This window comes from Panthera onca, chromosome A2 (assembly GCF_046562875.1).
Source record: "Panthera onca isolate mPanOnc1 chromosome A2, mPanOnc1 haplotype 2, whole genome shotgun sequence".
Classification (NCBI taxonomy): domain Eukaryota; kingdom Metazoa; phylum Chordata; class Mammalia; order Carnivora; family Felidae; genus Panthera; species Panthera onca.
The window spans coordinates 161,637,379-161,656,006 of NC_138340.1; the positions used below are offsets into that span (position 1 = coordinate 161,637,379).

Consider the following 18,628-nt stretch of genomic DNA (forward strand, 5'->3'; position numbering starts at 1 on the left):
TTACACGAAACATGAACCCTCTGAGTCAGGAATTCTTTGCCTGCAGTGGAATTCTGTCCCTAATGTACAAACATTCTGTGCTCCTGCCGTCTTCACCTCACGTAACAAGTGGGGTAATCTCCTGGACTTCTGTTTACTTTCAACATTTGCTTTCAAACTACACACTAAATTGTTGTTGCCTGTACTGCTGCATGACAAAGCTGTCTAGCTTTATTTATTTTTTTCCTAAAGATTTTAAGTAATCTCCACACCCAATGTGGGGCTAGAACTCACAACCCCGAGATAAGTCGCATGCTCTGCTCACTGAGCCAGCCTGGTGCCCCTTGGCTTTATTTTGTCTTTACTCAGATTTAGTCACTGCTTAGATAGGCACTCTTGGTAACCTCCTTCACTGTCTTGGCTTTGAACAGCTCCCCTATTCTGCAACTCCTAAACCTCTATCTCCTGTCCCAATCCATCTCTCATCTAAATCCTAGCCCTATACATCTTAGCATCCTCGCTTTAAAAAAAAATATATTGTTTTAATGATCATTTGTTTTTGAGAGAAACAGAGTGCGAGCAGGGGAGGGGCAGACACAGAATCTGAAGCAGGCTCCAGGCTCTGAGCTGTCAGCACAGGGCCGGATGCAGGACTCGAACTCACCAACTGTGAGATCATGACCTGAGCTGGCGCTTAACCAACTAAGCCACCCAGGCTCCCCTTAGTACCCTTGCTTTTACATTTCTTCAACTCAGATTACCAAACTTCGATGAAATTATCAGTTTTCTTTAGGGGGAACTATATACATCACTGCCACGAAACATACTGTGAAGCCTCAGCATTCATGTAAACAGACCAGGATTCAGAGAACTTGTTTTATTGCTCACAGTTTCAAAATAAATGAATCAAAACCAAATTCAACATCATATCAGGGCTGCAACAAAATTCACACATACCTGAACACCCACTTTAGAATCATACTGTGAAAAAGAGAACAGTGGACATTTAATAGCCACCTCATCTCCTCAACTTTGGGAACAGTACTGGAAGGATTTCCTTTTGTCTTAATTCAAGCTGGGATTTCAGAGCTAGCTGAACATTTGGGGGGAAATTACCACTTAAGATGGTAAGAAGAACAGGTATCTCTTTTATCAATGGATAGGAAATAGAACTGGTGATGTTTTAAATGTTTATTTTAGAGAGAGAAAGAGAGCGCCCGCGCCTGAGCGGGGGGAAGGACAGAGACAGAGGGTAAGAGAGAATCCCAAGCAGGATCGGGCTGTCAGCATGGATCCAGATCTGGGGCTCGAACCCACCAACCTGAGATGATGACCTGAGCCGAAATCAGGACTCGGATGCTCAAGTGACTGGGCCACCCAGGCGCCCCTTCCTGGTGATGTTTTAGCCGAGAAAATCCTTTGTGGCTTCTCATACTCCTAACTTGGTTCCATTCTTGCCCAAAAAAGGGCCCCTGTTCCTAAGATCTGTCTCCCGGCGGGTTTCGCTATGGCTGCTGTGGATTCCCAGGGAATGTCAAGCCTGCGGAAGGCTCTGGACGCCCTTCCCGGCCTCAACTCCAGTCAGCCTCGATCATTGCGAACAGCTGGCTGAGCCTCTTCTTGACGTCAGGCTCGCTGGGGGCACTGCAGGATTTGGCGTGCACGCGGATGTGTTCGGCAAGTTTGGACTTGTAGATGAAGCCCTTGCCACAGTCGCCGCAGGCGAACGGCCTCTCGGGCCTGTGTATGCGCTGGTGCCTCAGCATGTGTCCCTTCTCCCGGAAGTTCTTATCACACTCGGGACAGTGGAAGGGCCTCTCGCCCGTGTGCAGGCCTTGGTGGCTGAGCAGCTGCGCCTTCAGGCGGAAACTCTTGTCGCACGTGGGGCACTGGAAGGGCTTCTCCCCCGTGTGCGTCCGGACGTGTTCGATGAGCTTGGACTGCTTGGCGAAGCCTTTGCCGCACTCGCAGGAGAAGGGCATCTGGCCGCCGTGCAGCAGCTGGTGGGCCTTCATGTCGGCCTTGACGCGGTAGCTCTTGCCGCACTCGGGGCACTGGAAGGGTCTCTCGCCCGTGTGCAGGCGCTGGTGACTAAGCAGCTGCCCCTTGAGGCGGAAGCTCCGGTCGCAGCTGGAGCAGCGGAAGGGCCGCTCGCCGCTGTGCACGCGGAAGTGCTCGGCGAGCTTGGACTGCCGGGTGAAGCCCTTGCCGCACTCCGCGCACGAGAAGGGCCTCTCCTTGCTGTGGGTGCGCTGGTGGGCCTTCAGGATGCCCTTGAGGCGGAAGCTCTTGCCGCACTCGGGGCACCGGAAGGGCCTCTCCCCGCTGTGCACTCGCAGGTGCTCCCGGAGCTTGCAGCGGTGCGCGAAGCCCCTGCCGCACTCGCCGCAGGAGAACGGCCTCTCCCCGCCGTGCCGGAGCCGGTGTGCTCTCAGCATGCTCTGGAGACGGAAGCTCAGCCCGCACTCCGGGCACTGGAAGGGCTTCTCGTCCGTGTGCAGGCGCCGGTGCCGCAGCAGCTGTCCCCTCTGGCGGAAGCTCCGGCCGCAGTCGGCGCACCCGAAGGGCCTCTCCCCGCTGTGCACTCGGACGTGCTCCGTGAGCTTACACCGCTTGGCGAAGCCCTTGCCGCACTTGGCGCAGGAGAAGGGTCTGCCGCCGCCGTGCGCGCGCCGGTGGACCTCCAGCGAGCCGCTCGGGCGCAAGCTGTCGCCGCACTCCCGGCACCGGAAGGGCCGCTCTCCCGCGTGCACCCGTTTGTGGCTGGCGAGCTGGGACCCGGCAGCGAGGCGCTCGCCACCCTCGGGGCAAGACAACGGCCTCTCCCCGGCGGGGCGGTGGCGGACAGTCTCCGCGGCCCCCGGCCACGGGCCTGGCTTCCCTCCCGAGCGCAAGCTGGCCCGCCGTGCCTTCCCTGGGAGGGCCAGGTCACCTTCGCCACGGGAGACCAGCCTCCCGCTGCTGGGCTGGCCCTGGGGAGCCGCCAGGCTGTTCTTCGGGAGAGCGTTCCGGTCGCACCTGGGGCACTGGGAAGGCCTCTCCCCCCGGCGCCGGAGGCGGTGGCCGAGAAGGCTCTGCTTGCGCGGGCCGCACCGTTTACATCCAGGGCCCTGCGGGGGGCTCGTCCCCGCGGGTACAGCCAGATGCCTCAGCAAATACCGCTTCCGGTGGAAGCTCCGCCCGCAGTCGTGACACCGGAAATGCCTCGGACCCTGAGGGATGCTGCGCTGTTGCTGTGGATCGGCTTGTTTGCTGAATTTCTTCCAGGGCCTACACGGCTGGTCACTCAAGTGGCTCTGGTGCTTCTCTAAGTGACTCTTCTTCCAAAAGCTTTCCTCACTGACGGCGCTTGGGTGCTGGGTGCCCTCCCAGGAGGGGACCTCCTGAAAGGCAGGGGGAGCCAGAGTTCTGCGACTTGGGATTCCTTCTCTCCGGGTAGGTTCCCTGCAGCTGGGGACTACTGGAATCGGAGCCCATGCGACACGTCTGTGTGGATTCACGAGAGCGATCCTCCCGTCAGGCCCGAAGGAAGCATCTGCCCTTCCTCCTAGTGAGGGTTCAGAGGGGCACTGGCCCTGTAGGAGATCTACTTGGAACCGGCACTTAGCTTCTCCTGAATTCACAGCTTGTTGACTTCCTGAAATGGAAAACAGAACTTCAGTCCGTATTCCTGTCATGACTAAAGGTTTGTATCACCAGGAAAGGGGGCAGTAACAGTGACCTCTGGGAACCCAGCTCCCACAGAGCTCCACAACCAAGGACATTTCAGTATGGTTCCATTTAATGACCAGGAGTTTGGTGAGAGTCTGCTAAAATTAAACCGAAAAAAACTTATCTTAAAAGAGGAAAATCTAGGAGCGCTTGGCGGGCTCAGTCGGAATAGCATGCCACTCTTGATCTCAGCGTCATCAGTTCGAGCCTCATGTTGGGTACAGAGATTACATAAATAAACTTAAAAAAAAAAAAAAAAGGAAAATATAGGTCTTAATAGGGCCTATGCTCTGAAATGAGACCGTCTGGGTTCAAATCCCACCTTTCCGCTGTCTAGCCTCTGTCAAGTGAATCTCTCTTGGCTTTGGTTCCTTCTCCCGTAGCAACAGAGAAACGACAGGACATTTGATTGTCATGATTATTAAGTGAGTTCTTGCAGTTACAGTGTTGAACATGTGCCTGGCATACTGCACACCCCATGTGCTCACCGCCATGACTACAGGACCATCCAACTTGTGCCGTTTTGATGTGGAGGCATTTCTGGAGTCAGCATGATGACGGTGTCACTAATAGACCCTAACACCACGGTCCCATGTCACCCAGGGGATGTCCCTCAGGCCAGGCAGCAGGGCTTGGGCTCTGTTCCCCACTCCTCGCCCCTATTCCCACCAACCTTTTAAAAAGGTTTCTTGGAAGAATTGATAACAGATGGTAAAAAGTGAAAGAATTTGTGAAGCAAAACTCCTTTACTGTCCAGAAAGCAGCAGCAACAAACTAAGCAAACTAAACAAATTTCTGGGAATGATGCTCCCGTTGGCTTTCTCATTCCGTATTTTAATGCTGCCTTTTAAGAATCCAAAAATTTCAGACTCTCCTATGATAACAAGAAACAACAGAGGAGAGCTAAGTTTTAGGTATTCAAGTAGAGACAACAGTTCCCAGATAGGAAGGAAGCAATTTTGGTCACTAGGATTTAGGTAACCAGTTTCGCTACCACCCCGCCCCACACCAGCCCTGCCTACTAACAACAGTGCCTACTTACTGAGCTCTCACTGTGTGCCATGTATCATTTTAACACTTTATGTATACTAACCTATTTAAACCTATAATGTAGGTGCTTTTATTATCTTCATTTCATAGGCCAGGAAATTGAAATATCGAGAGGTTGAATAACTTGCCCAAGGCGACCCGGAAAAGCAAGATCCAGACTCAGACTCCAGGACCCATACTCCTAACCACTGTGCTTTACTGCCTTTTTCTAGAATATGCCAGACATCAAGCCTCAGCCTAGCCAAACAGGAAGACATGATCAGAGAACTGGAACAAAGATATCTGAATGTGATGTCCTCAGGAAAGGGCCCTAATCTCTTAATACTCACGCCAAAACAGATGTCCCTCAATAACTGGATCAAAATGCAGATCAGCTGAAGAGCAAATTATGTTTCCTGATTTCTGTGATTCTCCCCAGTTCTTGAAGAACTCTTTCCCCTGTTCAATCCGTGATATTAGTTCTGGTTTGGGAAGTCCATCATCTGTACAAAGAAGTTAGACAGGGTAGTTTGGTTTCTTTGAGCACTAAATTTAAAGCACGCGGAGTTGTTTTTAAATTTTTTAAATGTATTCCTGGGATAATGTATGAGAAGAGATGTCAAAAAATAGATTATAGGTTTGCACAAAGAGGAGTAAAACTGCCCACACATCCTAAAAGTTCCTCCTCATCTTTCTGGACCTGTTAAATCAGTTATACTGTTTAAATCCTGTCTTGGTCCCCATATGTCTAGCAGTATGTATTTAGCCATGGGTTTCCTAAAACTCACTAGCAGGGTGCTCTGAGAATGGTGGGACAGCTCTGGAGACAGCTGGACAGATATCACGAGAAGAGGGGGAGATGGAAAAATAACTCGAATGCCTGTCCTAGGCAATTTCAAAGTAGGTAGCTCCAGCTAAAATATTCTCAGAAGTTCTCTGGTGACGGTGCTAATCATGACTCCAAACATGGTGGAGTTCTGCTAGAATAAAAAGGGTTGAGGGGCGCCTGGGTGGCTCGGTCGGTTAAGCGTCCGACTTCGGCTCAGGTCACGATCTCACGGTCCGTGAGTTCGAGCCCCGAGTCAGGTTCTGTGCTGACAGCTCGGAGCCTGGAGCCTGTTTCAGATTCTGTGTCTCCCTCTCTCTCTGCCCCTCCCCTGTTCGTGCTCTGTCTCTCTCTGTCTCAAAAATAAACGTTAAAAAACATTAATAAAAACAAATTATTTAAAAAAAAAAAGGGTTGTAAGCAATGAAATAAACAGATGAAAACAGTTACAAGATTCTTTAATATATGACCCCCATTTCCCAAAAGAAATGTTTAATTTATTTATTTTCAAGTAAAATTTTCTTTCAATAAAATATATTTAACAGAATCTAAAGTATGCTTCATAGGTTGCTAAAGGGAGATCAGTGTATGGTTCAAATAAGAGAAAGAGGGTACGCTGGGCAATGCCTGCCTCAGGAATAAAATGTCAGAGTGGTGTAGTACATGTGGAGATAGATCACTGTTCTAGATTCCTCCTTGTCCTCTGAAATCTGACTTCAATCCCAAAAGAATTCTAAGACTTCTTTCATGAGAAAAGGAATCCCTATCTTTTGTTTAAATCCATATACCTATTCTCAATCTTCATCTGTTGAAATCCCAGCATCTTTTAAAATAAAAGTATTTTTCCAAAAGTAAAGCCTGGGTGGCTCAGTCAGTTAAGTGTCCAACGTTGGCTCAGGTCATGATCTCACAGTTTGTGAGTTCAAGCTCCACATCAGGCTTTGAGCTGATGGTGCAGAGCCTGCTTGGTATTCTCTCTCCCTTTCTCTTTGCCCCTCCCAAGCTTGTGCTTGTGCTCTCTCTCTCTCTCTCTCTCTCTCTCTCTGAGTGAATAAACTTAAAAATTAAAAAATAAATAAAAAAACAAAACCAAGAAAACAATTCAATTTATAATAACACAGAAAAGAATAAAACATTTAGGAATAAATTTAATAAAAGAAATCCAAGACTTATACAATAAAAACTATAAAATATTGTTCAAAGAGACTTTGTCATAAATGAACAGGAAGATATCCCATGTTCATGAAAAGGAAGCCTTGATATTGTTAAAATGACAATATTCCCCGAATCCAATCTGCCTTGTTTTTTGACAAATTGATCCTAAAAGTAATGGTAATCAAAAAGACAAACATATATACATCAATGAAACAGTATTGAGAATCCACAAATAAAACTCTACATTTATGGTAAACTGATTTTCCAAAAGGGTGCCATGAGAATTCAATGGGGAAAGACTTTTCAACAAATGGTGTTGGGACAACTGGATATCCATATGCAAAAGAAGTTGGATCCCTACTTCACACTGTATACAAAAATTAACTCAAAAGGTATCAAAGACCTAAATGTAAGCAATGAAACTCTAAACCTCTCAGAAGAAAACATAGGAGTGAATCTGTGTGACTTTGGATTAAGCAATGGTTTCTCAGATATGACACCAAAAGCTCAAGCAACACAAGAAAAAGAAGTTGGGCTTCATGAAAATTGATAACTTTTGTGCTTCAAAGGATAATATCAAGAAAGTGAACAGGGGCACCTGGGTGGCTCAGTCGGTTAAGCATCCAACTTCGGCTCAGGTCGTGATCTCAGTCTGTGAGAAGAGATGTCAAAAAACAGCACCAAGCCAGCTTAGGATCCTGTCCTTCCCCTCTCTCTGCCCCTCCCCCACTCATATTTTTTCTCTCTCTCTCTCTCTCCACCCCCCCCAAAAATTTAAAAAATAAAGAAAGTGAACAGACAACCACAGAATGGGAGAAAATTATCTGCAAATTATGTATCTGATAAGGGTCCAGTATCCAAAACAAATAGGGAATTTGTTTTTAATAGGCTTTGAATACAACACAGGGCTTGAACTCATGACCCTGAGATCAAGACCTGAGATGAGATCAAGAGTCAGATGCTTAACAGACTGAGCCACCAGGCGCCCTACAAATGGAGAACTCTTAAAACTCAACAATAAAAAGACAAAGAAATAAATTTAAAAATGAGCAAAGTATTTGAACAGACATTTCTCCTAAGAAGGTATACAAATGAAAAGATGCTCAACATGATTAGCTGTTAAGGAAATTCAAATCAAAACCACAACAATATACCACCACTTCACATCCATTTAATCCTGATGTTTGGAACATTCTTTCTGGGTAGAACAGGATGGGTGATAATAAGATTATCTTTCTTTCTCTATAGATTCAATTACTTTAATTGGTTCTTCAGTAAAAATAAAAATATGTAATATCTTAGATTATATGTTTTAGAAACAACACTATCTATGTAAAGCCTAGAAAACTTAATTATGGTAAAAGAATAGAATATAAAGTATTAGAAACCTTATGATATAAAGAAGTGGTGTGGCTGTTAGGAGCTGGCAGAAGAGGTGACAGGAAGTACAGGAGAACTAATCACCTTATCTTCATACACTGAAGTAATCGAGATGTAATATGAAGTTCACAGAACATGATCTAGAAGTTTATTATTTACGTTATAAAGTTAGCCCATAGAGGCCTGAAAAAAAAAAAAAACCTCAAAATTCGGGGGAAAGGGAAAAAAGGAGGCAGAAGATCCTGTAAGTGAGTTAATCCCTCATTTTTCATAGTAATGAGTTAATGCTGTCTAGACGTGATAAATCAAGAAACTGAGACACAAGCATGATAGTAAGATTGGAGGAAACCACAGTAAGAACTAAAACAGAAAAGGTTAAACGTGGTTGCCTTGGGAAATGAACTGAGTGCAGGAGTGAGGATGAAGCAGAGACTTTATCATTCGACACTTCTCTGAACAGACTGATTCTTAAAAATCACATTTGATAAATTTAAAAAAAACAAAACATACGAAGACCAAGTAAGGAAAAAGACTAAAAAGAACACATTACTATAACCAAGCAGAGACAGTTCCTGTTAAACATCTCAGGGTATAGCCTTACAAAATCTCACTGCAGGGAAATATAGCCTTTCTGAGTTATACAGACCCCACTGTAAAAGCTGACAAGTAGGGACACTACCCATATTAAAGATAATATGGGTACATTATGGATAGGAGCTAGGAGTCCTCCAATATGGAAATCATGGCACCCTATGACTGTGTAGCAACTAAAAGTCCCAAGTCCTGGTGTATTTAACATATGACTCTAGGGTAAAACAAAAATACCTTTCTGAGTTAATTTCTAAGAAATCTGGCCAGGTAACAAACAGGAAAATCAAGTGGCCAAGACCTCTTTCAGGCCCATTTCCAGGATCTACCCACAAAATCAAGCACTTCTTACCTAGAGAAACAAGAATCTCATAATTGGTTCTCATTACATGCTTGTAAAGCTCCTTCTGCCATGCCTCCAGATTCTGCCATTCTTGTTCAGAGAAATAAATGGCAACATCTTCAAAAGTCAGAGGTAACTGAAATTACAGACATAATACAATACATAGTCATTATTGCTTCAAAATGATTTCAGCTCCTTCTCATCAATGTACTTATTTTCTTTCTTAAGTAAACTCTACCCTCAACGTGGAGCTCGAACTCACAACCCTGAGATCAAGAATCACCCGCTTTACCCACTGGCCAACCAGGTGCCCCTCCTTTTCATCAATTTAAAAGACTTTTTTTAGAGGATGCTGTTCTTGTGTATTCAGCAGCTTCCTCCTTGAGAACTGCTCCTCCCCCTACTCCAACCATGTGGTTCTGTTAACCACCTTACCTTCCGTGGTTCTTTACGGTTGTTCAAACTACATATGCATTGGTATAGGATATTTTTCTTCTTTTAAAAACAAAAAAGGGAATAAAGCACTGTGTAACTTCATTCACTTAACATGTCAGGTGTTTTTCCAGGTCAGTGTGTATAGGCAAAACCAGGTTTTTGCAAACTGCATTATATTCCATTGCATGGGCACACATACCCCATGAATGGGACATATAGTTTCCATTTCCTTTATAAATTACAAACAATGCTCTGATATGCTTCCTGATATACTAGTGCTTTTACCACTAAAAAGCCTAAAAAGTAGAACTACTAAATCAAAAGGTATAAAAATGTTCAGTTTAATAAACACCACTAGACTGCCTTCCAAAAAAAATCCAGCACTTTTGCCCTTTTGTTAATGAGACTTATTTCTTTGCACCTTCATCAGCACAGCATGTTTTTAAACCTTTATTATTTTTTTTTCACCAGTGCAATGGGTAAAAAATTTCATTGTTTTAATTTGCATTCATTTGTGAGGCTTAGCATCCTTTTCATACTTTTCGGGTGCGGAGGATGTTCCAGTATCTTTGTACATGTCTGTTCACATCCTTTGCTCAACATTCTCGTGGACTCCTATAATTTGAATGAACCTCTTTATATCAGGGTTAATCATCCTTTGATTGACTAGCAAACATTTTCTCCCCTAGTCGTTTGTGTTTTGATTTTATCTTCTGCCAAATAGAGCATTTTGAGCCTTTAATTTGATCTGTCAGTCCTTTCCATGGTTTCCAGGTTTATTTTCAATTTTTTAAAGGTTTATTTTGAGAGAGAGACGTGAGACTGAGCCACCCAGGTGCCCCCATAGTTTCCAGCTTTTTAAATGTCCCCCACACCAAAAAGTTATACAAATATTCTACTAATATTTTTTGCCCTTAGATTTGCAATTTAATTCTATAGATGAGGGGCACCTGGGTGGCTCAGTCAGTTGAGCTTCTGGCTCTTGATTTTGGCTCAGGTCATGATCTCACAGTTTGCAAGATGGAGCCCTGCATCAGGCTCAGTGCTGACAGTGGGGAGCCTGCTTGGGATTCTCTCTCTCCCTCTCTCTCTCTGCCCCTCCCCTGCTCACATAATCTCTTTCTCTCTCAAAATAAGTTAATATTTTTAGTAAAAATCAAAGAAAATTCTACAGATGAGATTGGCATCTTTAATAGATACATATGGAGAGCCAATCACACACCAATAAGTATACTATCCTTTCTCCTTAGATTGGAATGCCAACCTTTAATCTTTGCATGTATTAGATTTTCATAAATATGTGAATCTATATATTCTTACACTTACTATATGTGTCTGATTACAGTACCTATGCAATATTGTAATAATGGGATGTTAAGTCTTACCCTCTCCTCACATTCTTTTCAAAGTTAATGCTGTGAATTCGTAGATATGTATCCTTCCTTATAAACTCCAAAATTATCTAGTCCAACAACAAAAAAAGTGCATTGGAATTCCAGTCTGGACTGCATTAACTGTATATATGTATTTAGGAAAGATTGATCTCATCTAGAAACATGTTCTACATTCATTTGGTCCAGCTTGCTATCCTTAATAAACTTAACTATTTTCTTCATAAATGTTCTGAGTCTTTTTTATTAACTTTATTTCTGGTATTCTGTGGTCTCTCCAACAATTGTAAATGAGACCACCCCTTTTGGGGTGCCATTTCAAATTATTATTAATAGTTTTTTAAAAAGTTACTGATTTTTGTAAACTTACTGTGTATCCAATTAATGTGCCATATTATTTATCAATCCTATTAAGTTTATGGTGGGATACAATAAAAATTCTCAAATAAAGATAATTTCTCCATCTTCTACACTGCTTTTCTCTTATATTATTATAGTTTTCAGGAGAACCTCTTTTGTGGCTTTAGGGTTTAGTATCTTGATTTGGAAGACTTCTATTCTAAAATTATAAAATATTCTCTTAAATTCTTCATAACATTCTTATAACTTTTATTAGACTTATACCGTTTTCCATCTGGAACTTATTTATGTGTAACATAACAGGAAGGAACATAATTCTTTTTCCAAGTGGATTTTCAGTTATCGCAAAACTTACTCAACAGTCTATTCTTTCACCACTGATTTGGGATTGTTTTTCATTAATTAGGCTTCCATTTATACTTGCCATTTATACTCCATTTATACTTCCATTTATCCTTTTTTGCTCCAATACTGCAGTATAATTCTTATAGTTTTATCAGATATTTTGCTTTTTCTTATTTTTTTTTAACCTTTATTTATTTTTGAGACAGAGAGAGACAGAGCATGAAGGGGGGAGGGTCAGAGAGAGGGAGACACAGAATCTGAAACAGGCTCCAGGCTCCGAGCTGTCAGCACAGAGCCCGACGCGGGGCTCGAACTCACAGACCGTGAGATCATGACCTGAGTCGAAGTCGGACACTTAACCGACTGAGCCACGCAGGCGCCCCTAGATATTTTGCTTTTTAAGGGGGCATGGCCATCCACCACTAACCTCCATCATTTCCCATAGGAAAACGTCTTGGTTTTCCTTGTCTGTTTTCTCTTCTACATAAATAGTAAAGATATTTTGTCAAATTTATACAAATTCTCATGGGATTCTGATACGAATATGCTTAATATATTAATTTGGGGAGAAATGGGCCTCTAAAATATGGGTTCTTTCCACGCAGAACCATCTCTCTCATTTTTCTAGACATTTTTATGTGCTTTAGTAAAATTAGTTTTCTTCATGTAGATTTTACATAATTCTCAACAGGTTCATTTCTAGGAATGGTAGAGTTTTTGTTGCTACTATGTTTTGGTTTTTTTTCCCCCACTAAAATTTCTAATTATGAAAGGTTGGGAAGCTAATTTTTGTGTTTATTCTGGAAATGAATTCCCTTGTTGGCTAACACTTTAGTTGACTGCCTTGGAGTGTCTATGTTGAGAACGAGATCTGCAAATTAACATTTCTTTTAACCATTTAAGCCTATCATTTCTTATTTTTCTTATTGTATTGGCTGGAATGATGTTGAATAAGAGTGGTGATAGCATGCATCTGTCTAAGGTTTATAACTAGAAGCATGTAAATTATATATTTGTTAAAGTAATTTACATTAAATGCACATTCTTTTATGGTTTCCTTTTCTCTCTTTTTCAAATTATATTTAAGATTTTTTTTTTCTTTTTAGGTAATCTCTACACCCAATGTGGGGCTTGAGCCACAACCCTGAGATCAAGAGTCACATGCCCTACTGACCGAGCCAGCCAGGAGCCCCTATTGCTTTCTTTTTTAAGTTTTTTTTAAAATTTATCTATTTTGAGAGAGACAGAGAGAATGTAAGCAGGGAAGGGGCAGAGGGAGGGAGAATCCCAAACAGCTCCCCACTGTCAGCACAGAGCCTGACGTGGGGCTGGAACTCACAAAACTGCGAGATCATGACCTGAGCTGAAACCAAGAGTCAGAGACTCAACCAACTGGGCCACCAAGGCGCCCCCTATTGTCTTCTTTACATCAGTTTTAACTCCCAATGTTTTGCCATATGTGTTTACTTCCTATGGGTATTAAAGTCCAGTTTGTTTCAACTTTTATTTTTATTCATCTTTTCGTTATATTGAATGTGAAGCTTAGATTTACGGTTTTTAAAAAATCTAATAATTCCTTTACATTTATATCAGAGATTCATTAAGTTTATGAAACAGTCATTTCTGCTATGTTTTTAAAATGTGAATTTGTCCTAACATGATTGATATTGGGTGCCTGGGTGGCTCAGTAGGCTGGGCGTTTGACTTCAGCTCAGGTTATGATCTCACAGCTTGTGAGTTCGAGCCCCAAGTCAGGCTCTGTGCTGACAGCTCAGAGCCTGGAGCCTGCTTTGGATTCTCTGTCTCTGTCTCTGTCTCTCTGCCCCTCCCCTGCTCACGCTTTCTCTCTCAAAAATAAACATTAAAAAAAAACTGAAACAAAAATAATTTGTCACAAAATTTTACACTTGCTTATATGCAAGTTTGTCAGTGAGAAACTCTAGGTCAGTTCCACATGGGGACAATTTTACACCCCAGAGGACGTTTGGCAATGTCTGGGGACACTTTTGTCAGGACTGGGCAAGCTGCTACTTGCATGTAGTGGATACTGGTCAACATCCCACAGAGCACGAGACAGCCCCCTACAACACAAACTAGCCAGTTACAGAATGTCAGCAGTGGCGAGGGGAAGGAACCGTGCCAGGCTGCCACAGAGAGATGAGAAGGAATATACAAAACACGCCCGCGCATACCCTTCGAGAAGATTCCGCCAGCTTCCTCAGATTAATTACCCTGTTTTATGAGCCCAACCTCTCCAAACCTGGTGTTGAAACCTTCCGTCTGATTTCGGATAATGGTCCTTCCACCTCACCGCCCCTTCTTACACCCACTTCCATAAGCAAATTTCAGGTAGTTTTTAAGCTAGTTTATTTTGTTAATAATTTAACACGCATAAAAGTGTGTTTTTACTAGGTTCCTATCTTTTCAACATGTCACTGACAAACTTTTTGAATGTTGCGTATCTAAACACCATTCCTCCGGTAAGCTATGGTTTTTACTACATGATTTTGCATTGCACTGTGATTTTTAGAAATGCATGTGATGTGTTATAGCAGAAATGAATGCATGTTTTTGTTTAAAATATACTTATTCTCGGGGCGCCTGGGTGGCGCAGTCGGTTAAGCGTCCGACTTCAGCCAGGTCACGATCTCGCGGTCCGTGAGTTCGAGCCCCGCGTCAGGCTCTGGGCTGATGGCTCGGAGCCTGGAGCCTGTTTCCGATTCTGTGTCTCCCTCTCTCTCTGCCCCTCCCCCGTTCATGCTCTGTCTCTCTCTGTCCCAAAAATAAATAAAAAAAACGTTGGGAAAAAATTAAAAAAAAAAAAAAATATATACTTATTCTCCTCTGATTAAACTCCTTACTTTAAAAATGTTTTCAAGAAATGCTCAAAAAGCCTTCATTATTACTTTAATTTTCAGAAGTTAAAGATTCAGAAAATTAGAACATTATAATATAACAAGTATCCTGGGTTGTTATCAGTATACTACTGATTTAAGAATTCAACATTTTTCTTCAGACTTCCTTTTAATGAAATAGAATATGACATGAAACTCAAGTCCTCTTTAGTCCCTCTTCAATATTTTTAAAATCTTTCTAAAATTTATTAAAGTTTATTTATTTTGAGAGAGAGAGAGAGAGAGAGAGAGAGAAAATGTGTGAGTGGGGGAGGGGTAGAGAGGGAAAGAGAATCCCAAGCAGGCTCCCAACTGTCAGTGCAGAGCCCAACTTGGGGCTCAGTCTCCCAAACCATGAGATCATGACCTGAGCTGAAATCAAGAGTCAGCTGCTTAACCGACTGAGCCACCCAGGTGTCCTATTGTTTTTTTTAAATGTTTATTTATTTTGAGAGAGAGGGCATGGGCACTGGGAAGAGGCACAGAGAAAATCCCAAGCAGGCTCCATGCTGTCAGCACAGAGCCCAACTTGGGGCTCGATCTCACAAACCGTGAGATCATGACCCGAGCCAAAATCAAGAGCTGTAAGCTCAACAAATCGAGCCACCCAGGGGCCCCTTCAATATATCTTATACTCAGTCCTATTCTCTCTTCCAAGAAGCGAACATTATGTGCATGTAGTAACTTTTCAATTCATGTTTTTAATTTTTAAATACACATAAGTATCTATAAATATTACTTTAATTTTTATGCACAAATGCTTTATTATATTGCAGCTTGGATTTTTCATTCAACATTTTGAGATCTGTCCATACTGATATATACAGAATTGATTTAATTTTGTGTCGTGTTCTATTATCTGAATATGTCACAATTTTTAATCCATTCTTTTATCCACTGACCATTTGTTTTCAGTTTTCTGAACTGACTGTTCAGATCTTTTACCCATAGTTTTTACTGGGTGACTTATGCTTTCATTTCTAGGATTTCATTTTTTTTAAGTTTACTTATTTTGAGAGAGAGAGGGACAGCACAAATAGGGGAGGGACAGAGAGAGGAGAGGGAGATTCCCAAGCAGGCTCCACGTCATCAGCGCAGAGCCTGATGCAGGGCTCGATCCCACAAACTGAGATCATGACCTGAGCCAAAACCAAGAGTCAGATGCTCAGCTGACTGAGCCACCCAGGTGCTCATTTCTACAATTTATTTATATAACTTGTATATTGATTAATTGTTGACTAAATTAGGTTACAAATACTTTCTCCTTGTGTATGTCTTCTCTGTTTTTTTTTTTTATTTTTTAAAGTTTATTTATTTGGAGTGGGGAGAGAGAGAGAACGAGCATGGAAGGGCAGAGGATCCAAAGCAGGTTCTGTGTTGACAGCAGAGAGCCCTACACAGGGCTCAAACTCACAAACCATGAGATCATGACCTGAGCTGAAGTCGGACGCTTAACCGACTGAGCCACCCAGGCGCCCCTAAAAAAATTTTTTTAAACAAAAAATAAAATCTGTTTACATTCACAAAAAATCTTACTGCCATTTTGATAAAACTGCGGTAAATTTACATATTAACTTGGAAGAAAAGTATCATCTTTACTGTATTTAGTCTTTCCATCTACGGGCCTCGCTATCTCCCATTTATTTATAATTTCTCCATAAAAGTGTTGCATATCTTTTGAATATTTAATCCTAGGAATTATGCTTTCTTAGCTGAGACTATTAACGCTACTTTGAAATGACCTCATGAATTCATTTAGTGATCAGAAAAAATGCTCGGGGCGCCTGGGTGACTCAGTTGGTTAAGCGACCGACTTTGGCTCAGGTCATGATCTCTCAGTTTGTGAGTTCAAGCCCCGCGTAGGGCTCTGTGCTGACAGCTCAGAGCCTGGAGCCTACTTCAGATTCTATGTCTCCCCCTCTCTCCACCCCTCCCCTGCTCACGTTCTGTGTCTCTCTGTCTCTTAATAATAAATAAACATTTAAAAAAATTAAAAAAAAGAAAAAATGCTCAACATGAAAGTTTGTAAGGTATTTAAAAAAACATAATAAATGGTCATTCCTTCTAAACCTCGATCGCAACAAAACATTAAACAAATAGTGTGTATTCTGCTTAGATTTTTATATCCTATTCTATTCCTTCCGACCTGTCTTCCTTCCTTCTTACACTCAAACGTTAGCAGATGAATTATCGTATTCAAGCCGCTGCCAGCCATCATTTCAATCACTCAGAGTCTTAAATTTTTTAAACACTTGTTCTGAATTCAGTAACTGCCATGTAAAACTGGCTGAGCTGTGACACCCACAAGGGAACCAGACCCATTTCTCTCCTTTCCCTTGTCAGCCCCCGCCACGCCCGGGCGCCCCCGGCCAGGCAGGGCACGCTGCTGAGTGGGCCTGGTCCACGCTCGGCTTGTTCGGGAGTGCGGCCACCGGCTCCGTCCACGGCCCGGACCTTACACCCGGACAGACGCAGCTCCACCCGTCCTCCGCGGCCACCCCGCGAGGACCCCGGATGGCGGCCCGCCACGCCGGAGCCCGAAGACCCGCCCCGAGCCCCGAAACTGGGCGTCCGCGCACGGAGCCTTTCTTACCGGAGCCAGCTCGGCCATGGCCCTTCACGGTCCCTCCCGGCCCCCGCCCCCGCGGGGACGCTAAGTTCCCGGGCGGCCCCGCGGCACCTCCTGGGGCGCGCGGCCTCCAGCTCCGCCCAGCCCCGCAAAGCCCAGCCCCCGCGCGGTGCACGCTGGGACTCGCGCCCGGCCCGGCCCCACAGCGCCCCCTGCGGCCGGGAGGAGCCAGCGCCGTCCCCGGGTCCTGGCGCAGGGTCTGGGTCTCCAAGCGAGGAAGACAGACCGAGAGGCACTGAAAGGAGCTGGAGAGAGGAAGACGGAGAGGCGGACGTGGGGCTTCAGCTGCAAGTGGGGAGACGACTCGCTCTTCAGTGAGCCCCGGACGGAGAAGGGGCGCGGGGCTGGTTCCTCCCCGAAGCGGACCCCAGGCGAGGGGAGGATCATCTGTGAGGCCATCCCGGGAATGAAGCGAGGGAGGTGAGCCGGCCCAGGGGGTCAACGAGCAGGTCCCTGTCATGGGCAATGGGGAGTCCGTCCGACGATTCTAAGAGTGTGCAATACCCCCCTACCCGCATCAGAATCCTCCCACCAGGGACCAGGAGGCTGGGAATTCATCTTCAGGGAGTCAGGCAGACACGGCATCGCTGACCCCATGGACTTAAATTAGGACGTGACTTACAGTCTATAAAATCCAAGAAATGGTCTTATAACCTAAATGTGAAATGGATCTTCAGTTTACTTCGTCTTTCACTCTTAAGTACTCAGTGTGATTGAAGTGCTGGGATATATGTCATTGCTTCCCCCTACCTTAAAGGTTTAATAAAAAAAAAAAAAAAAAAAAATTGGGGGGCGCCTGGGTGGCTTGGTCGGTTGAGCGTCCGACTTCGGCTCAGGTCATGATCTCGCGGTCTGTGAGTTCGGGCCCCGCGTCGGGCTCTGTGCTGACCACTCAGAGCCTGGAGCCTGTTTCGGATTCTGTGTCTCCCTCTCTCTCTGCCCCTCCTCCGCTCATGCTCCGTCTCTCTCTCTCTCTCTCTCTCTCTCTCTCTCTCTCTCTCTCTCTCCCCATCAAAAAAAAAAAATAAAATTAAAAAAATTTTTTTTAATAAAAAAATAAATTTAAAAAAATTTGAAATTTAACAACAATAAAGCAAATTTAAAAAGAAGTAGGCAGCTCTTTCCGCCCATGGGTCGGTCCGGTGCTTTAATAAAACCACATTTTTACACTGAAGACAGACATCTCAAGAACTATTTCTTGGCCATTGGCTCTGAACCCTGACACTTCAAACCACATCATTTGGCATCCTAATGATTCTGAGGCTTAGTCCAAACTTGGACGCCATTGGAAATACTGTTTATATTACCAAGACTTTGGCTGGAATGTCATATTTGAGAGCCATGCATAGACTCAGCTAGATGGCCATAGCTTTAAGGAACTAAGGTTGACTTTTCGAAGAATGAAGCCAATAGAGCCCCTTGGAACTATTGACCTTGATGAAGTTTTGGGGTGATGGTGGGGCGGGGCGGTCTAGAGCCAACGACCGAGAAAAAAAAATCCTTGAAAATGTCTTTGGTGCAAAAAAGGTGATTTTATTAAAGCGTGGGGACAGGACCCATGGG

At 43.9% G+C, this 18,628-nt stretch overlaps 1 protein-coding gene across 1 annotated transcript; it reads right to left on the bottom strand.

Annotated features, from left to right (window-relative positions):
• Positions 1-841: 841 nt before the first annotated feature.
• ZNF786 (zinc finger protein 786) lies at positions 842-17,150 on the bottom strand. The gene is made up of 4 exons (XM_060625658.3): positions 17,030-17,150; positions 9,021-9,147; positions 5,070-5,222; positions 842-3,616 (listed from the first exon to the last, which is right to left on the bottom strand). Exons 1-4 carry the CDS (start codon positions 17,045-17,047, stop codon positions 1,551-1,553), a joined length of 2,364 nt encoding a protein of 787 aa, XP_060481641.3. The 5' UTR covers positions 17,048-17,150; the 3' UTR covers positions 842-1,550.
• Between the last annotated feature and the right edge of the window lie 1,478 nt (positions 17,151-18,628).

Excerpts from the sequence above, each read along its gene's own strand:
- ZNF786 (XM_060625658.3), bottom strand. Across the intron at positions 5,223-9,020 it reads TGAGATTCTTGTTTCTCTAG|ATGATGGACTTCCCAAACCA; the intron begins GTAAGAAGTGCT and ends TTCTTTGTACAG. Across the intron at positions 3,617-5,069 it reads TGAGGGACATCTGTTTTGGC|GAAGTCAACAAGCTGTGAAT; the intron begins GTGAGTATTAAG and ends TTTCCATTTCAG.